A 14,495-nucleotide genomic window follows, 5' to 3' on the forward strand; every position below is an offset into this window, starting at 1 on the left:
CCAAGAAGAACAAAAGAAAGAAAGAAAGCTAACTATTAACAATAGAAACAGAATCAAGATGGGTAAAATAGCAGAAGAAAAGAACTGGAAAGGAAGAAATACAGATATGATAGATGTAAGTAAGAAGAGTATTAAGAAGAAGAAAGTAAATAACATGAACAGATACCAGAATATCTACAAACAGGAAAAGGAAAACCTGAAGTAAGTAAGACAAGTGAAACAAAAATGCTAACTATTATATATGATAGCAGAGACGAGATAGAAGAAGAGAAAGTAGAGAAGAAGGAAGAAGAGAAGAAAGAAAGTAGAATGAAGAAGAGTGTAAAGATGATTAAAAAGTATGTTTGTGTATAGGATAGATGTAGGTAGAGAAGGCAAAGAAGAAGGATAGAAAGAGGGGGGATAATGCACAGTTACCCCCCTCTCCCTACCCCCACCATCACTATCACACATACATACCTCTTGACTCCCCTCCCCTCCATGACATGACCAAAAAAACATCTATATATGTATACGAGAATGCGAGAATGCGATGAAGTTGAGAATTAGCTGGAGCGAAGACCGGGCCCGTGTTATGCTAGCGCACTTCACCGCGCGGAAGCGGCCCGCTATGACATGTGAACTTCTGCGCTCCGTCTCCACATTGACTTTCCACCACCACCACCAAACCTCCACCATGCCGCGCCGCAGCCAAACACCCGAAGCCTCCACCGCGCAATTGCCAACACAGTCGCGGCCTCATCCCGATTCCGACGCTCGTGAACCGCGCGCCCACAAGAAACACCATCGCTCCCATCGCTCCCACCGCTCGCGCTCCCCCCGTCGCGACGAAGACACCCACCGACACAAGCGGCACCGCTCGCGCTCACCCGCCGCATCCAGACCCATAGACCTACCCTACAAAGCAAAGCCTCTATCAAAGCGCCACTACGAAGACTACAAATCGCTCTTCCAATCCTACCTCGACATCCAGAAGAACATCCAACTCGACAGCCTAGACGAGCGGGAAACAAAAGGCCGATGGAAGAGCTTCGTTAGTCGCTGGAACAGGGGGGAGCTAGCAAGGAGTTGGTACGATCCGTCCATGTTGAAGACGGCGAAGGAGACGGTGCAGACGTATCGTGCGACTTCGCCTATAGCGCCTAGGAAAAGAGCGTCGCCTAGCTATGCACAGAGGGATGGGGAAGAAGGTTCAGATGCAAGCGACGACGACTTCGGTCCCGCACCACCTACGCACCTCCCCCGACATACCGGCCACGGTCCCACAATCCCCAACATGGACGACCTAACCCTGCGCAACGAACTCGTCACCGAAGACCGCGCGAATGGCCAATCAAATTACCTAGACTCCATCCGGCACGCCCGCAAAACGGATCGTAAATCGCAGAAAGAGGCTCTAGACGACCTCGCCCCCCGCGCGGACCCCAACTCCCGTGAACGCCAACTAGAGAAGAAACGCGAAACAACATCCACCCTAAACTCCTTCCGCGACGCCAAAGAAGCTGGGGAGGTAGACGTGCCGGAGTCGGACCTCATGGGCGACGATGGGATAGACGTGTATAAGAAGAAGAAAAAGGAGCAAGAGAGGCAGAAGAATGAGAGAGAAATACGACGGGAGGAGATTGCGAGAGCGAGGGAGGCGGAGAGAAATGAGAGACTGGCGGAACGGAGGGAGAAGGAAGCGGGGACTATGGAGTTCCTGAAGAGGATTGCTGCGGAGAGGTTTGGGTAGACTCTTGGACTGGGTAGGGGGTTAGTAGGCTGGGACAGTTGCTTCACATCTGATTGAGAAGAGAAATTGAGAGCTGATAGTTCATCGTGACTGGGATGCCAGTCTAGTGTGATTGAGTGTAATATACAAATAGTAGACCCTCCGAACAGGTCGACTCCACAACATGCTCAAACACATTCGTCCCATCATCATGTACCCGTACTCCTGAGCTCACTCCAATTCTTAAACACCCAAACTCAAACACCCTCAAGCCGACACCCTAGCACCACCCCTCGACTTCTTCCTATCATGATCCACAATCCCCCTCTTTCGATGATTCTGCGCCGTCTTCCACCGGACATACAGCATGATCATGTCCTTCAGCCCAACAAACATACATCCACCGACAACACTCCTTCCCCAACGCGTCTGCAGAAACCCAGTTGGCTTGCCTACACCACCTGCCTTGCCACCCGTATTGATCCAGCCACCGAGCCAAGATGTTGCCGGTGCGCCTGTAGGAGCCGTGACCCAGGAGCTGGGTAAGCTGAGTCTGAGGATCTCGCCCATGGCGGCGGCAATGGTGGGGAAGATGAGGGCGCCGAGGATGGTGTCGGCAAGGGAGGTGGTGGAGAAGGTAACGCCGCGTTCGCGACGGACGCGTCTGGGTCGAGGAGCGGCGGGTTGCATGGGGATGTTGGGCGGAGGTGCTGCGTGTTGCTGGGGTTCGACGTCGACCAGGTCAGGCATCTCTGCGTCGTCCTGATCGTCTTGCGGTGGCGCGTCGATGGGTCCTGCTGGGCCTCGCGCGACGGGTACGGGAAGAGCTTCGGGCGCGTCGTCATCGTCGTCGTCGTTGTCGGCTTCGCCATTGTTGTTCCAGTCTGCGAAGATGTCAAAGTCGAGTTCTATCTCTACTTCTTCGATCACATCCTCGTCACCGACATGGTCGTGGTCATGGTCGTGATCATGTTGTGCCTGAACATCTGCGGTTGTGTCCTCGCCAGCTCGTGGCTGGATCTCCTTCAGCCACTGCTGCTCTCGTGGTAACCATACACGCTCGTAGTATGCGTTATAGAAGCCCCGAAGATATGGTAGTGCGGCAAAGGTGAAAGCGGCGCTCGGTGGCCACTGCAGTTGTAGCATGTCATCGCCTGGTTGTCCGGAGCTAACGAAGAAGATGAGCGGAAGGAAGGGTAGGAAAGAGTCGGCGAATGACGTTCGGCTTGCGACCAAAACTGTCGGAATTAACGGTAACCCAAGGTCTAACCTCCAGTGCTGCCTCAGGTGTTCCAGCCACTGCAATGTCACCGAGTTCACCGACCGACTCGGCGTCTCGTAGAGCGGGCCGAGAATTTGCAGCGCATCTTGCGTGCCGAATATCTGGTATATCGTCGCCGTCCCGGATAGCGTCAGTGTCGAGTAGAGCGCCGTGCCTGTGACGAGTGCGAAGCCCGGAAGCAGGAGGTTACCCGTAAGCTTCTCAACGCCCCGAACCATATCCACCACGTAGCTCCTCGGTCGCTCAATCCTGATCTCGCTCTTGCATTGGGGACACAATATCTGCCCTGCTGCTTTACCAGCCCGTCGCCGTGAGCTGGGCGCCTCCATGTCCGCTATCCAGTCTAGCAAACACCTCTCGTGCGCCACCAGTGAGCAGGCGCAAGGCGACCTCCACTCCGATGTCGTTTCATCGTCTTCCGTCTCGTCGTTGAAGCAGATCCAGCATCTTCGCGGTTCATCGTCTTCTTCTAATTGTGGCGCGGTGGTCTGTGTAGGTACCTCGGTCTGTTCCTGCGGCGTAGAAGAGGCTGACTGTGTAGATGGCGTATTGAGTAGCAACGTCTGCGAATCTACCGACTGCCCAGAGAAACTGTTCGTCCGTTCCGTTTGCTCCTGCTGTGAGGACGATGATTCGGCAGGAGGTGAGGGTCTATGTTGCGACGCGGGGCGCTGAGGCGGAAGAGACGCCATGACGGCTGGATGTGTGCGAAGAGGATCGGGAAGGCGCGTGATCGGTCGAACAGGAAGAATATAGATGATGGCTCTGCCCACTGGAACGTATGGCGCGAGACAGTAAGTGCGGTCAGATTGTCGCGAAAACGGGTGCGGAGGTCGGACTGCGGATCGGTGTTTGTTGATTAGAGTTGCCGAAAGATCTACAAGACGTCACTAACTCCCTGTCACCTGTAGCGTGCCAAGACAAAGCACGTGCACGTTAACTTCATCAGAACGCCCGTCAGAAAGACTTATCCAGGAGTCGACATTAGTACAATGACAAGAGTTTGCAAAGGCAAAGGGCAATGTCGACCTTTGGAAGGTAGATGATATTAACAGAACAGGACTTCGATACACAATCATCCATCTCATCTACAATCGGATCTCCAAAATCTACCATCTCCCCCACAATCTCACCACCCCTAGAACTATACATGTCAGCAAATATCGCTAGATCGACATATAACAGTACTTACAGGTGGATACATTCCCCTCAGATGAGGCGGCGGAACAGGTCCCCAAACCCACGTCGGCGCCTGGCCTGGTTGAGGCACTCCCAAGTACTGCGGCACATGACCTCCTGGCAGACCTTGAGGCACTACGTCCCCGCCCATCGCGAACCCATAAGGATGCGAGGCGGCTACATTGCCAGCCGCCTGGCTGTTCTGTCGTCGGTGTTGCTGTTGTGTGCGCCCGGGCTGACTGTTCTGGCGTCGATGGCGAGACATCCGCTTGGTAAGCTTTTTGAGCTCTTTCAGCTGACCGTTGACGAGATGACGGTGCTTGAGCGTGTTAGGTGAGTCGCTGAATTGGCCTTCCGCAAGATCGGGAATGTTCTGGTCCTGGTTGGAGCCGTTTTCGTGGAATGGCGAGCCCACTTCTTGCATCTCGTGTGGGTCGTGGGCGGAGCGGGTTTCGAACGGCTCCGCGACTCCTGGAGAAGCATGTGGAGCTGGTGCTGACGAGTTCTCTTGCGGACCTCGAGCCGTTCGACGGGCACGCGGTGGGTCTAGACGCCAGTGTGACGTGATGCTGTCGACGTCCGAGAGGCTTCGGAAGCTGTGGTATGAGCCGGCCTCGTCATCGTCCTCCTCTTGGTTCCGTCCTCCAACCGCAACATTCTCTTCCTCAGCGACCTTGACCCAACCCGTTCCTTCTACGTACGCCAATTCGTAATGCGGAATAGCAGGATACGAACATACCTCTTGATCCACCTGATCGCCATCTGCCTTCAGACACTCTCCACAGTCGGCGCGGGGTTCTACGAGCACGCACTTGTTGTGAAACTCCAACGTTCCAGGGCAGTCGAGATGGCCGCAGTGAAGGTAGTCGATAAGGTGCTCACGGGGGCCGTCGTTGTGCGTTACGAACCACATGATACACATGGTAGCGATTGGTAGTGGAGTGTAAACGGAGGAATGTGAGACGCGATTGCTGATGCGGATTAGAAGCGACAGAAAGCGGTTGTTGCAAGATGATTGCGTTCAAGGTCAACTGAGGAGACAAGCTGTGTTATTGACAGGTTAGTAGTCAGGCGTAGCTATGGAGAGAATAGCTGCACGGACCAATCGCGTAGCGCGATGTTGCGGACAGCAAACGGAGAGATCTAGGGAGACGCGTCGGGCTGTCGCGTTTGCAGTAGCAGAATGGAGATTTTGAGAGCAAGTTTTACTGGCGGCTACTAGAGATCATTGCGCTGGCCGATGGAAAGTTGACAATGGGTAGGATATGAAAAATATGTATGGATGGTTCAAGTTGGGACAAAACGAAAGCAGTGAAAACTCTACCATCGGACACATATATTCGGTCGTTGTCTTACCATCCCTCAATCGTGAAGTCGAATAGCCTGTCACCCTTGCCCTTCTCAACCGGTTTCGCGTCGCCGTCATACAGCGTCCTCTCAAAATATGTCACCTTACCTTCCCGGTCGCATAGCACTACGATGTTCTTCTGAGTACCATAGCACCCACTCGTAGCGTCCACCGCCTTCGCCTTGACCAAGTCGCCTATCTCATGCGCAGGCATCTTGTGCTCTTCAAGATGGTCTCGTCCGATCGCCGGTATAAAGATGCTGTGACGTAGCTGGTTGAGATACATGTCCCATTCTTCATTCTCTTTCTGTCGGGGCATGGTATCCGTGGTCAAGATGTCAAGAAGACGATTGACAAGCTGGTCGCAAGATTCATTCGCGGCGACGGATTCCGCAATCGCAGTGCGCGTCCAGGCTTCTCCGTTTGTTACTTTGGGCCAGCTGCGGTCACTGTAGGCGGCGTTGCTGAGAGCTCGGGTTTCATTTGGTGTTTGCAGGAGATGGACCACACCGTGAACGTCTGGAGTGCGGTTGCTGACGATCGCTAGGCCTTTTCCTTCTTCTTTGACGACATCCTGGATGAATCCATAGCAGAGCGAGAAACCTCCTACACCTTCAACACCATCCTCTTCAATCATTCGCTTCGCGAAAACTTCTGTGCTCTCCCCTTTCATTGGGTCGATCTTCAGCCAAGCGTTTGGAATTAACCCTCTGCTTCGCGCTCCCTCAACAATGGTTTGATCCTCTTCACGGTAGTTGGTCAATACTGCGATTCGACCTTGACGAGTCACACCTAGCCAGGTGCCATGAGCAGGGCGGTGTAGATCGTAGCCTCCTAGGACTTGCGTATCTGGAGATGGCCACCATGTTGCTTCTGCCGTTGGACGGTGAAGATACTCCTGATCTGCGTTAGTTGTGGGAGAGGAACACTGAAGCCTAACAAACGTACGTCTCGATTGTTGAGTAGAATGAATGGATAGTCTGGGTGCGCGGTCGTAAGTATAGCGATACACATGGTGATGGATGTATTCTGGTTGTAAGAGGGTTTGTGAGTTGAAGTATGACAACGGGGTGTTTTGTGGCGTTGAAGTTTCGGGGAACGACGGAATAAGCGCAAAGTTTACCGAAGTGCAGTCTGAGCGGTGTGAATGAATGCCAACGAGTGCTTAAACGCTCGATTTTATACGTGGTCCCAACCGTACAGGATGTGGAGTGAGGTAGGATGACACATGGCGAGACGAAGGTTGACCCAAGGCGGAATCTGATGTCCCTGTGACATAAGGAGAGTGCGGCCTTAGGCCATCGACAAGGAAGACGGCGGTTTCTCACTTAACATTGACTCGTCGCATTTGTGTTAGCATGCTGTTCACTGCGACGTATTCGACAGTTGTGTGAGCCGTCGTTTTCTAGAGATGTCGCACAGCATAACTGTTCCTGCAGCGGAGTGACACGGCGGAGATGGCCGAAAGTGATCATTCACGTGCCAACGGCAGAACCCCGGCCCATCTGGAGCTCGGATCCCTGCCAAACGTCACAGTCCCGGTTACACCTGCCTCTGCGTCAGCCCTATCTCTTGCACCAAACTTCGCAATACCCAGGAATTGAGCGACAAGCTTCTGATATACTACATACGTCTTTGACCGAGGAAGGGGATATAATGGCAGCCAATTTCGCCCCATACCAGGACATTCCCGAATCGTCACGCGCGCTCTCTCCACCGCCAGTCCACTCGCCGAGGACATCTATCGACCGCACACGTAATATCACATCGCCCACCACACGCGCATACGAACAGCATGACTACTTCCAAGGTCAATCGCCTATATCGCCGCCCGCACAACCCGATACAGAGCGCATAGCATGGGATCAGCCTTCGCGGAGCACAGGCTTCGGCCGTTCCCGCGAGGATGTAGACATGTTCACAACGTCTTTAGGCTGGCGACTAGACTACGAAGCGTGCCTGGCATACCTTCTACTACCACCAGCGGGTGGTGTGTTACTTTTGGTTCTAGAGCACCAAAGCGACTATGTACGGTTCCACGCATGGCAAAGCAGCTTGCTGTTCGCCTTCGTCTTCGTGGTGCACATCATATTCAGCTGGTCGAGTTTCATCTCCTGGGTGCTATTCATCGGAGATTTGGCGGGGATAGGGTGGTTGACTTGGAGGGCATATTTGGATGGTGGGTCCAAGGTGTGAATGCTAGAATGGAACCAGGCGCTAACATGTGGACAGCGGCAACACTCGATCGATACGAAGTACCCTTCTTTGGTTCGCTGGCCAGCTCGATACTCGACGACGAATAGTGCGGCATGCGGAGACGGAGGATAATGTCGATATGAGCAAGCATGGCGTTTACGGAGTTTCTGACAGCGACGATCTTCAGTCGACTTGGAGTGACATAGACTTTTACAATGCGATATTTTGTTCCTGAGAGTCTGCCGATTGTCACCCTTGAAGGTTGTTGTCAATGCTCATCCGACGAGCCAAGAGGTCTCTGAATGATTGAGGCACTCGCTAAGCTTGCTACGCCACATACAAGAGCAGCGAACAATAAACGTCAAGGACGACGCCGCATGAACCGCAGGTCATTCCACTACCATGTTTTTCATCCGCTATAGATATCGCCCTGTGAGCAATACGCCAAGATTCGCTGCTTTCTCATCATTACAGCTTAGACACCAACGAGTCTCCGTCCGCCACAACCATACCATGACCGAGCGCATCTACGCGACAGGAGATATTGGGACGAAGACGCCGACTGGTGGAATTCGAAGCAAGATCTTGTTAGCCGGGATAGGTGGACGACGAATGAGTTGTATGAATTGCTTATGAAGCAGTATGGAGAGTATACTGCGCGTAAGTCTAATCAAAAGGGGTGACAACATCCAGACAGGATGTGTCAAGCGCACGTTATGTTCCAGTCAAGAGAGTCCGCAGCCGTCGTCAGCGACCGAAGTTCGAGCGAGAGACCAATAGACAGGAATACAATATTTTCAGCATAAAACATATCCATTGAGCCTATTGTAATATAGTCATATAGGCTTTCACCTATTCACACAAAGTTAATGTGGGCATACTAGATGTCCACGCCGACGTCGTCCCTTCGTATGTCACTCGCTCACAGCACGGCATCAATGATCGATTGAACTGAATGATCTCATGGAGAAACGCCGATGAGAAGATCGCAGTGCAAGACTGCTGGTCGTTTGATAGATCAACACTACATCCATTGATCGTATGAGTGCGCCATTCGTCAAAAATCTCGTGTCCATAGCTGACGAATAATGGGATCCTGACGGGGGATACTCGAAGTCGTCCACGGTATGAGCGGCAAAGGACGCGAATCTTCAATGTGAGACGCGAGTCATTGTAATTTGGCTCATACAAAGCAGGTAATTTCTCGCTGGTTCTGAATGTTTCCGGATCCGTGGTCACCGGAAGGGTAATCCGAGCATATTCCCGACGCGAGTTGAGGAGACAAAGCGGGGCCGTGAGTTCGGTTTGAACACCCAAGACGTGTGCCACTATACCTATAGAACATAGGCAGAACGAGCGTCTACAGCAATTCAGGACATTTTCGGCGACTTTTAGGTCCGTGACACCATAATCAACAGTCACATCTGAGCCTTCGCCACATAGAGAAAGCAGCGAAAAGACCCGATCGCGAACGACGCACGATTTCTTCGCTTTGAATCGGTCCATCAGGTAAATCAGACTTCTACCCCGGAGTTCATGTGTCGTGTGTGGATCCAGCGCTCCAACGCGGTCATCGCAGATATAATTAAGGTCGAAAGAGAGTGAGCTTGCTGCTAAGCTCACTCGTCCAGCCATAAACGTGATCTGACGGGCAAGCGCGACTTCTTGAGTGATCCATGCACGATCCCAATAATCAGCGTAACAGAAATGGCGGTATGCGTCCAGGTACGCAGCCGAGATCCTTCCGTTGTTGTTATCGCCTTGTGGGTCTGGACTGCTAAGCATCGCTCGTGAATCTCTTTCTGTAGTCCCTGTTATTTGTCTCCGTTTTTTCAACTTTTTTGGCTCGTTCGTTGGTGCCACTTTCTTTCCCCAATATTTCGAGGTTTCTAAGAAGAGAACGACCTCCTTCTGTGCGCCAAGCCACGCTACGACCTGTACTGCAGTTGCAAATACATCTCCCATCTGCTTAACCTGATGGTTCCTCTCGATAGCATTACTCTGGTCTATGCAGATAGCATCTATCCAAAACCAATGAGACCGCCACTGCTGCTGCTCTCTGGCTAGATCCAGGAAATTGTACAAATTCTGTCGGATGCGGAACCGCTGACCATTTACAGAAATCCATCGGCAGCTATCATCAGGGCCCCAGACGTACGATAGACAAAGGTAAGTGCTCGCAGTCGAAGCGTGTCGCAGTTGGCACTGGAGGGAACCGTCTGACGACCGTCCGGCTTGAATGTGTATCAGACGGATAGAAGGCGCGCGATAGTCGAGGGGTGCGTGGGTAAACTCTGTTGTATGACGATGACCGGCCGGCGGTGGCAGGATCTCTGTACTCATCGTAGTGCGGTGATGATCGAGATCGGATACTGGCAGAGGTGTCAGTACTAATGGACAACCAGGGTCCGAATATCGTCAACGAAGGAAGCGTACTATCGAAGAGAGTTTTGTACTTCAATGGGCTACTAAAAGGTGGCTGCTTATTGTAGACATCATCGAGCGGGGTAGTGCAGGCTGCTGAAAGTCCACTCCGACAGCCTGCCTGCACGATTTCGAATCAAAGTCATCTATATCTACCACTGCGCAGCCTGATAACACCAGGAAAAGCCTTCTTGAATGTACAAACGCAAGCACGTGCAGCCCACTTAGTGGTCGATGTATTGATGCGTAACTGTGAGAGTGAGGGACCAGCCATAAACGCTTGGGTAACGAATCTAGCGATACCTCCTGAGTAAGAAGGGCCGTACTATCCATTTGTGGCTTGATGCGAAGGTACGGAGGCGGAAGCTGTGTGTTCGTCAAGTTAGCCCTGGGGAGGTTCGACCTGGACGCGACGCGTGCTGAGGTCACGTCGCTTCATCTAGCGCAACACCGTCAACGGACCTAGGAAAGAACAATAACACTCTTCTGGAGTAAGAACCACATGAGGTTGGTTGTTAATATCGCGCAGCTTGAAATACCTATCGTTAATGTGCGAGATATTAGGCGCAGCGTGTTAGTTTCCGGCATCCACGGGTTACCTAGGCAGGTACGATTGCGACCTGCCTACGCGCTTGGCAGCCAACCCATCTACTCCTGCTGCGATTCAGCCTTCCCAGATCAAGTAACATTCGCTTGATTGAGAAAACTCGCAGATATGAGCAGATCGTCAGGCGGCCGATTTTGTTATGTGGAATTGTACATGGGTCGATCGTGGGATCTTCGATGATGGCATATGCCTTGACAAAAACATGCGCGAGCAGTCCCAGCAATATTTCTTATATGAAAAGAGCCGTGGCATACAACTCTGATCGATCAGGAGTGGAGGAATTGAAGTGGATGAATAGGAGTGGTCATGAAGTGAGAATTTCAAAGGTTTATGTTGTTTTGAGCTTCCGTTGGTCTTGCACAGAGCAATAACGGATCCTTCCGACAGGAAGAAGAAGAAAAGCTCGTGTCGGCTGCTTAGTATGATCATGACGGTCCATTTCCGAATTGGAATGGCAAGCTTTGCCGTGTGTACTTCTGGATAGTGCATACATTTTCTTTTCTCTGCGCATTTTTCTACTTCTCAAATCGGTCGCTCTCGTTCGCGCCGCTGATAGATAGACATCGCTACACGAGTGTATTACTAGGTCAATCAAATTCCGCTGGCCCGTTCGTTTACCATAACCGCCCAAATCAAAGTCATCTCGACGACGTTTAGTGGCGATAGTGTCGCCTCTAAACTCGAGCATCGTTCACGACGGGCCGGCCTTCAATCGTATCAAACACGGGTCCAACGAACTGCTTCTTCCCTCCAATAAACCACCACACAGCACTCAACACCAGAACGCCTCCCAGAACGACCGGCGCGTAGTTCATGTTTTGCGCCGTGACAGGTTGATATGGCGGGAAAAGAAGGAAGATGGACACATAGACAGTGTAAATAATGGAGACAAGGTTGATACCCACACCCAGCTTCCCGAGCCTGAAGGGGCCATATGGCAAAGATGTCGGACGAGCGATCCGTCGGTAAAATATGAGCGATATCGGCATCAAGTATGAGATGTATAGACCGACTGTGCCGAGTGATACGATAGCGTTGAAAGCAGTAGTGGACCCGATGTTCAAAAGGCCGATCAAAATGAGAAAGACGCTAGTGACCGCTATCGCTGGTAGAGGTACGTGATGTTTGCTGTCAACACGGGATAGCGTTTTCGAGCAAGGTAGTCCAGCGTCCTGGGCGAAAGACCACAGCATTCGAGATGCTGTCAAAAGAAGAGGTACCGTTGCCAATGCCGCTATGACTATGAGGGCGCAGGTCATGGCTGAAGCCGCCGCCTTGCTGCGACTGATCTGGTAGAAGATCTCGATGATGGGGTATCCGGTCGTCGTTTCCATCGCTTCGGTGATGTCACCCATACAGAACAGAACAACGAGCAGGAACCCGAATCCTAGTGCGCCGTTGATGATGATTGATGCTAACATGGCTCGCGGAACGTTGCGTTCGGGGTCTTTGATCTCTTCGGTGAGATGGGTCGCGCTGTCGTATCCTGGTCGTATTGTCAGCTTTGTACGATTGTTGGAGATGGGCGTGACAAACCCGCAAGCACATATGTGCTACTCAGCAGTCCAATGCTGAAGGCTACGCCGTCACTACTCCATCCCGACTCGTTGATATAAGTAGTGAAGACGAATTCGGCGGAGTTCTTGCTGGGCGATATAACACAGATGACAATGATCAGCACAGCCCAGAATCCGACGTGCAGCGCGAATGTCGCATGCAGAATCAGAGGCATGATTCTGATAGCGAAGACATTGACAAGTGCTGCAAGCCCAAGGAAAGCGCAATATATCAACGTTCCGTGCCACCTCTCATACGAGTAGCTCGGGTAGTTGAGTACAACGAGACCTTGAATCATTGTCGCACCAAGGAATGGGGCTGCCGCAGTAAAGGTCTGCCAGGCGAATATGCAGATCCATCCCGAGGCGTATCCCCATGCTGCGCGGAACTTCTTGGGGGCAAGTTGTACGACGAAGTAGTATTGACCTCCAGCCGATGGGAACCTGGCGAAAAGGGGTGGTCAGATGAGTTCGCAATCCACAGAGGAGCTCTCGACTCACATGGAGGCCAATTCTGAAAGAGACAACGCTGTTGCCAATGTCCCTATGATCGCGACTGTGGTATCTGTATCAGAGGCCGATTCGAGCCAGCAGATTGGAAGACGAACGTAGGTATCCATACACCAGAGACACTGGGCCTCCAGATATGAGGCCGGTGGCCATTGTAGACCCAAGTGCTTCCCATGTTGCGATCAGAGATGTTGCCGTAGAAATAAGGGAGAAGACGTTGAAGTTTTGCTACTGCTTGGTAAGTAAGACGGTATCAACGGTCTCGACATAACTTACTTCAAGCTTCTGGTCGGAGACCTGCGTCTGATCATGCTTCCCAGACATGGTCCGTTGCAGGTCCAGAGCCATCGCTTCGTTCTCTTTGCCGTCAACATCTTTTCGAGAACTCATGTTGGTTTTCTCGTTCACTCGCTCTGTACAGCGCAGTAGACGGTTAGTCCGATAGGGAGAAGAGAAAACGCTCACGCCGCATGTTCAATAGAATCATGGTCGTTGATGCGCGGAACCAATCCGAACAACCTGGACTGGTGAAGCGACTGTAACCTAATCAGGAAGTAGTGGCATGCCTGTCAAGATATGCTTATCTCTGCGCCGCATCTTTCCATTAGCAGAGGGGCTCCATGTTGAACGTGTGTCAGTGATCCCAGGGCCTTTCTCTCACGTTCTGCGTATAGTGTCCTATCTCGTCCAATCACCGAGGCGGGTTATACGAATTAGAGGAACCGGTTCTGCGGGGAACGGCAAAGGAAGAGGGTTCTGCAGCCATCCCGAAGCCGGTCATAGATGTAGGCGGAATCATGCCGTGATAGTGTACCTGACTCCAAACCAGACATGTGTATCTGGTGCTTTACGAGTCACGGTAGCCACGTTGCATGCCCGGGTGGTGCGAGACGAGTTGTTGATGAGCCGATCTGCTGTGCCCAGATCCCTTGAAGCTTGCTACGCTCGGTTTAGACGCGTCAACATGAGTCGTCAGGTCGAACGTATGCCATTGAGTTCATAATTCTCGTGTTGAAAGCGGCGCCTCTGTTCGGTGTAACGTCGGGGAGGTTGGCGAGACGTGCTTGACGCGTCTTATCGGTGTTGCGGGCAATGCGGACAAAATTCCGCGATAACGCTAGTGCCGCCGCCCACCAGCACCTGCCCGGAGTTCCATGGACGCGTCAAATGAAAACCACGTATTCTCTTTCAGTGATATCTTGTGACCTTCATAGTGGAAGTACTCTCTAGATTTCCCGTAGTCACGAGCATTTACTGTTATCTTGCTTTAATGAACTCGCGTGCGAGCATACTCTAACAAACTACCACCACGCCACCCCCCTCCCAGCAAAAGGCCCATCGCCCAACATCTGCTCAACAAGCCAATCATCAATAATGACCGCCGCAACCTTCCTAAGTTCTTTCATATGCCTCTTGCACAGAAATCCACCGCGATTCTGCGCATCTGGCCTCCATCTAATCGTATTGCGGCAGTCGCGGACGGCGCATGGTTTCTGGAGATAGCAGCAGGAAGTGAAGGAGGAGGAGATGGACGATAGAGAGGGGCGTGGGATCTTGGACATGTTTTCTGGTGTACGAGAAGACTACAATAGGGGCGTTTTTGGATAATTGAGATTAGATAATGGAGGTTGGAGTGATTCAAGTATGCTCGAAAGTTCAGATGGATAGACAATAGTTCAGCG

At 52.0% G+C, this 14,495-nt stretch overlaps 6 protein-coding genes across 6 annotated transcripts; 2 read left to right on the top strand and 4 right to left on the bottom strand.

Annotated features, from left to right (window-relative positions):
• Positions 1–676: 676 nt before the first annotated feature.
• J4E86_002962 (uncharacterized protein) lies at positions 677–1,732 on the top strand (the record flags this gene model as incomplete). The annotated part of the gene is made up of 1 exon (XM_051443518.1): positions 677–1,732. The coding sequence occupies one exon, from the start codon at positions 677–679 to the stop codon at positions 1,730–1,732; it is 1,056 nt and encodes a 351-aa protein (XP_051305013.1).
• A 246-nt stretch (positions 1,733–1,978) lies between these two features.
• On the bottom strand, positions 1,979–3,685 carry J4E86_002963 (uncharacterized protein; the record flags this gene model as incomplete). The annotated part of the gene is made up of 1 exon (XM_051443519.1): positions 1,979–3,685. One exon carries the CDS (start codon positions 3,683–3,685, stop codon positions 1,979–1,981), a length of 1,707 nt encoding a protein of 568 aa, XP_051305014.1.
• A 446-nt stretch (positions 3,686–4,131) lies between these two features.
• On the bottom strand, positions 4,132–5,094 carry J4E86_002964 (uncharacterized protein; the record flags this gene model as incomplete). Its single annotated transcript, XM_051443520.1, has 2 exons — positions 4,132–4,137; positions 4,186–5,094. The coding sequence occupies 2 exons, from the start codon at positions 5,092–5,094 to the stop codon at positions 4,132–4,134; spliced, it is 915 nt and encodes a 304-aa protein (XP_051305015.1).
• Positions 5,095–5,524: 430 nt separating this feature from the next.
• Positions 5,525–6,534, bottom strand: J4E86_002965 (uncharacterized protein; the record flags this gene model as incomplete). The annotated part of the gene is made up of 2 exons (XM_051443521.1): positions 5,525–6,418; positions 6,469–6,534. The coding sequence occupies 2 exons, from the start codon at positions 6,532–6,534 to the stop codon at positions 5,525–5,527; spliced, it is 960 nt and encodes a 319-aa protein (XP_051305016.1).
• Positions 6,535–7,176: 642 nt separating this feature from the next.
• On the top strand, positions 7,177–7,823 carry J4E86_002966 (uncharacterized protein; the record flags this gene model as incomplete). The annotated part of the gene is made up of 2 exons (XM_051443522.1): positions 7,177–7,699; positions 7,753–7,823. The coding sequence occupies 2 exons, from the start codon at positions 7,177–7,179 to the stop codon at positions 7,821–7,823; spliced, it is 594 nt and encodes a 197-aa protein (XP_051305017.1).
• Positions 7,824–11,421: 3,598 nt separating this feature from the next.
• J4E86_002967 (uncharacterized protein) lies at positions 11,422–13,300 on the bottom strand (the record flags this gene model as incomplete). The annotated part of the gene is made up of 6 exons (XM_051443523.1): positions 11,422–12,233; positions 12,284–12,747; positions 12,805–12,859; positions 12,912–13,041; positions 13,090–13,226; positions 13,279–13,300. 6 exons carry the CDS (start codon positions 13,298–13,300, stop codon positions 11,422–11,424), a joined length of 1,620 nt encoding a protein of 539 aa, XP_051305018.1.
• Positions 13,301–14,495: the final 1,195 nt, after the last annotated feature.

The sequence above is a fragment of the Alternaria arbusti genome (genome assembly GCF_024043155.1).
Source record: "Alternaria arbusti strain BMP 1465 chromosome Unknown scaffold_3, whole genome shotgun sequence".
NCBI lineage: Eukaryota > Fungi > Ascomycota > Dothideomycetes > Pleosporales > Pleosporaceae > Alternaria > Alternaria arbusti.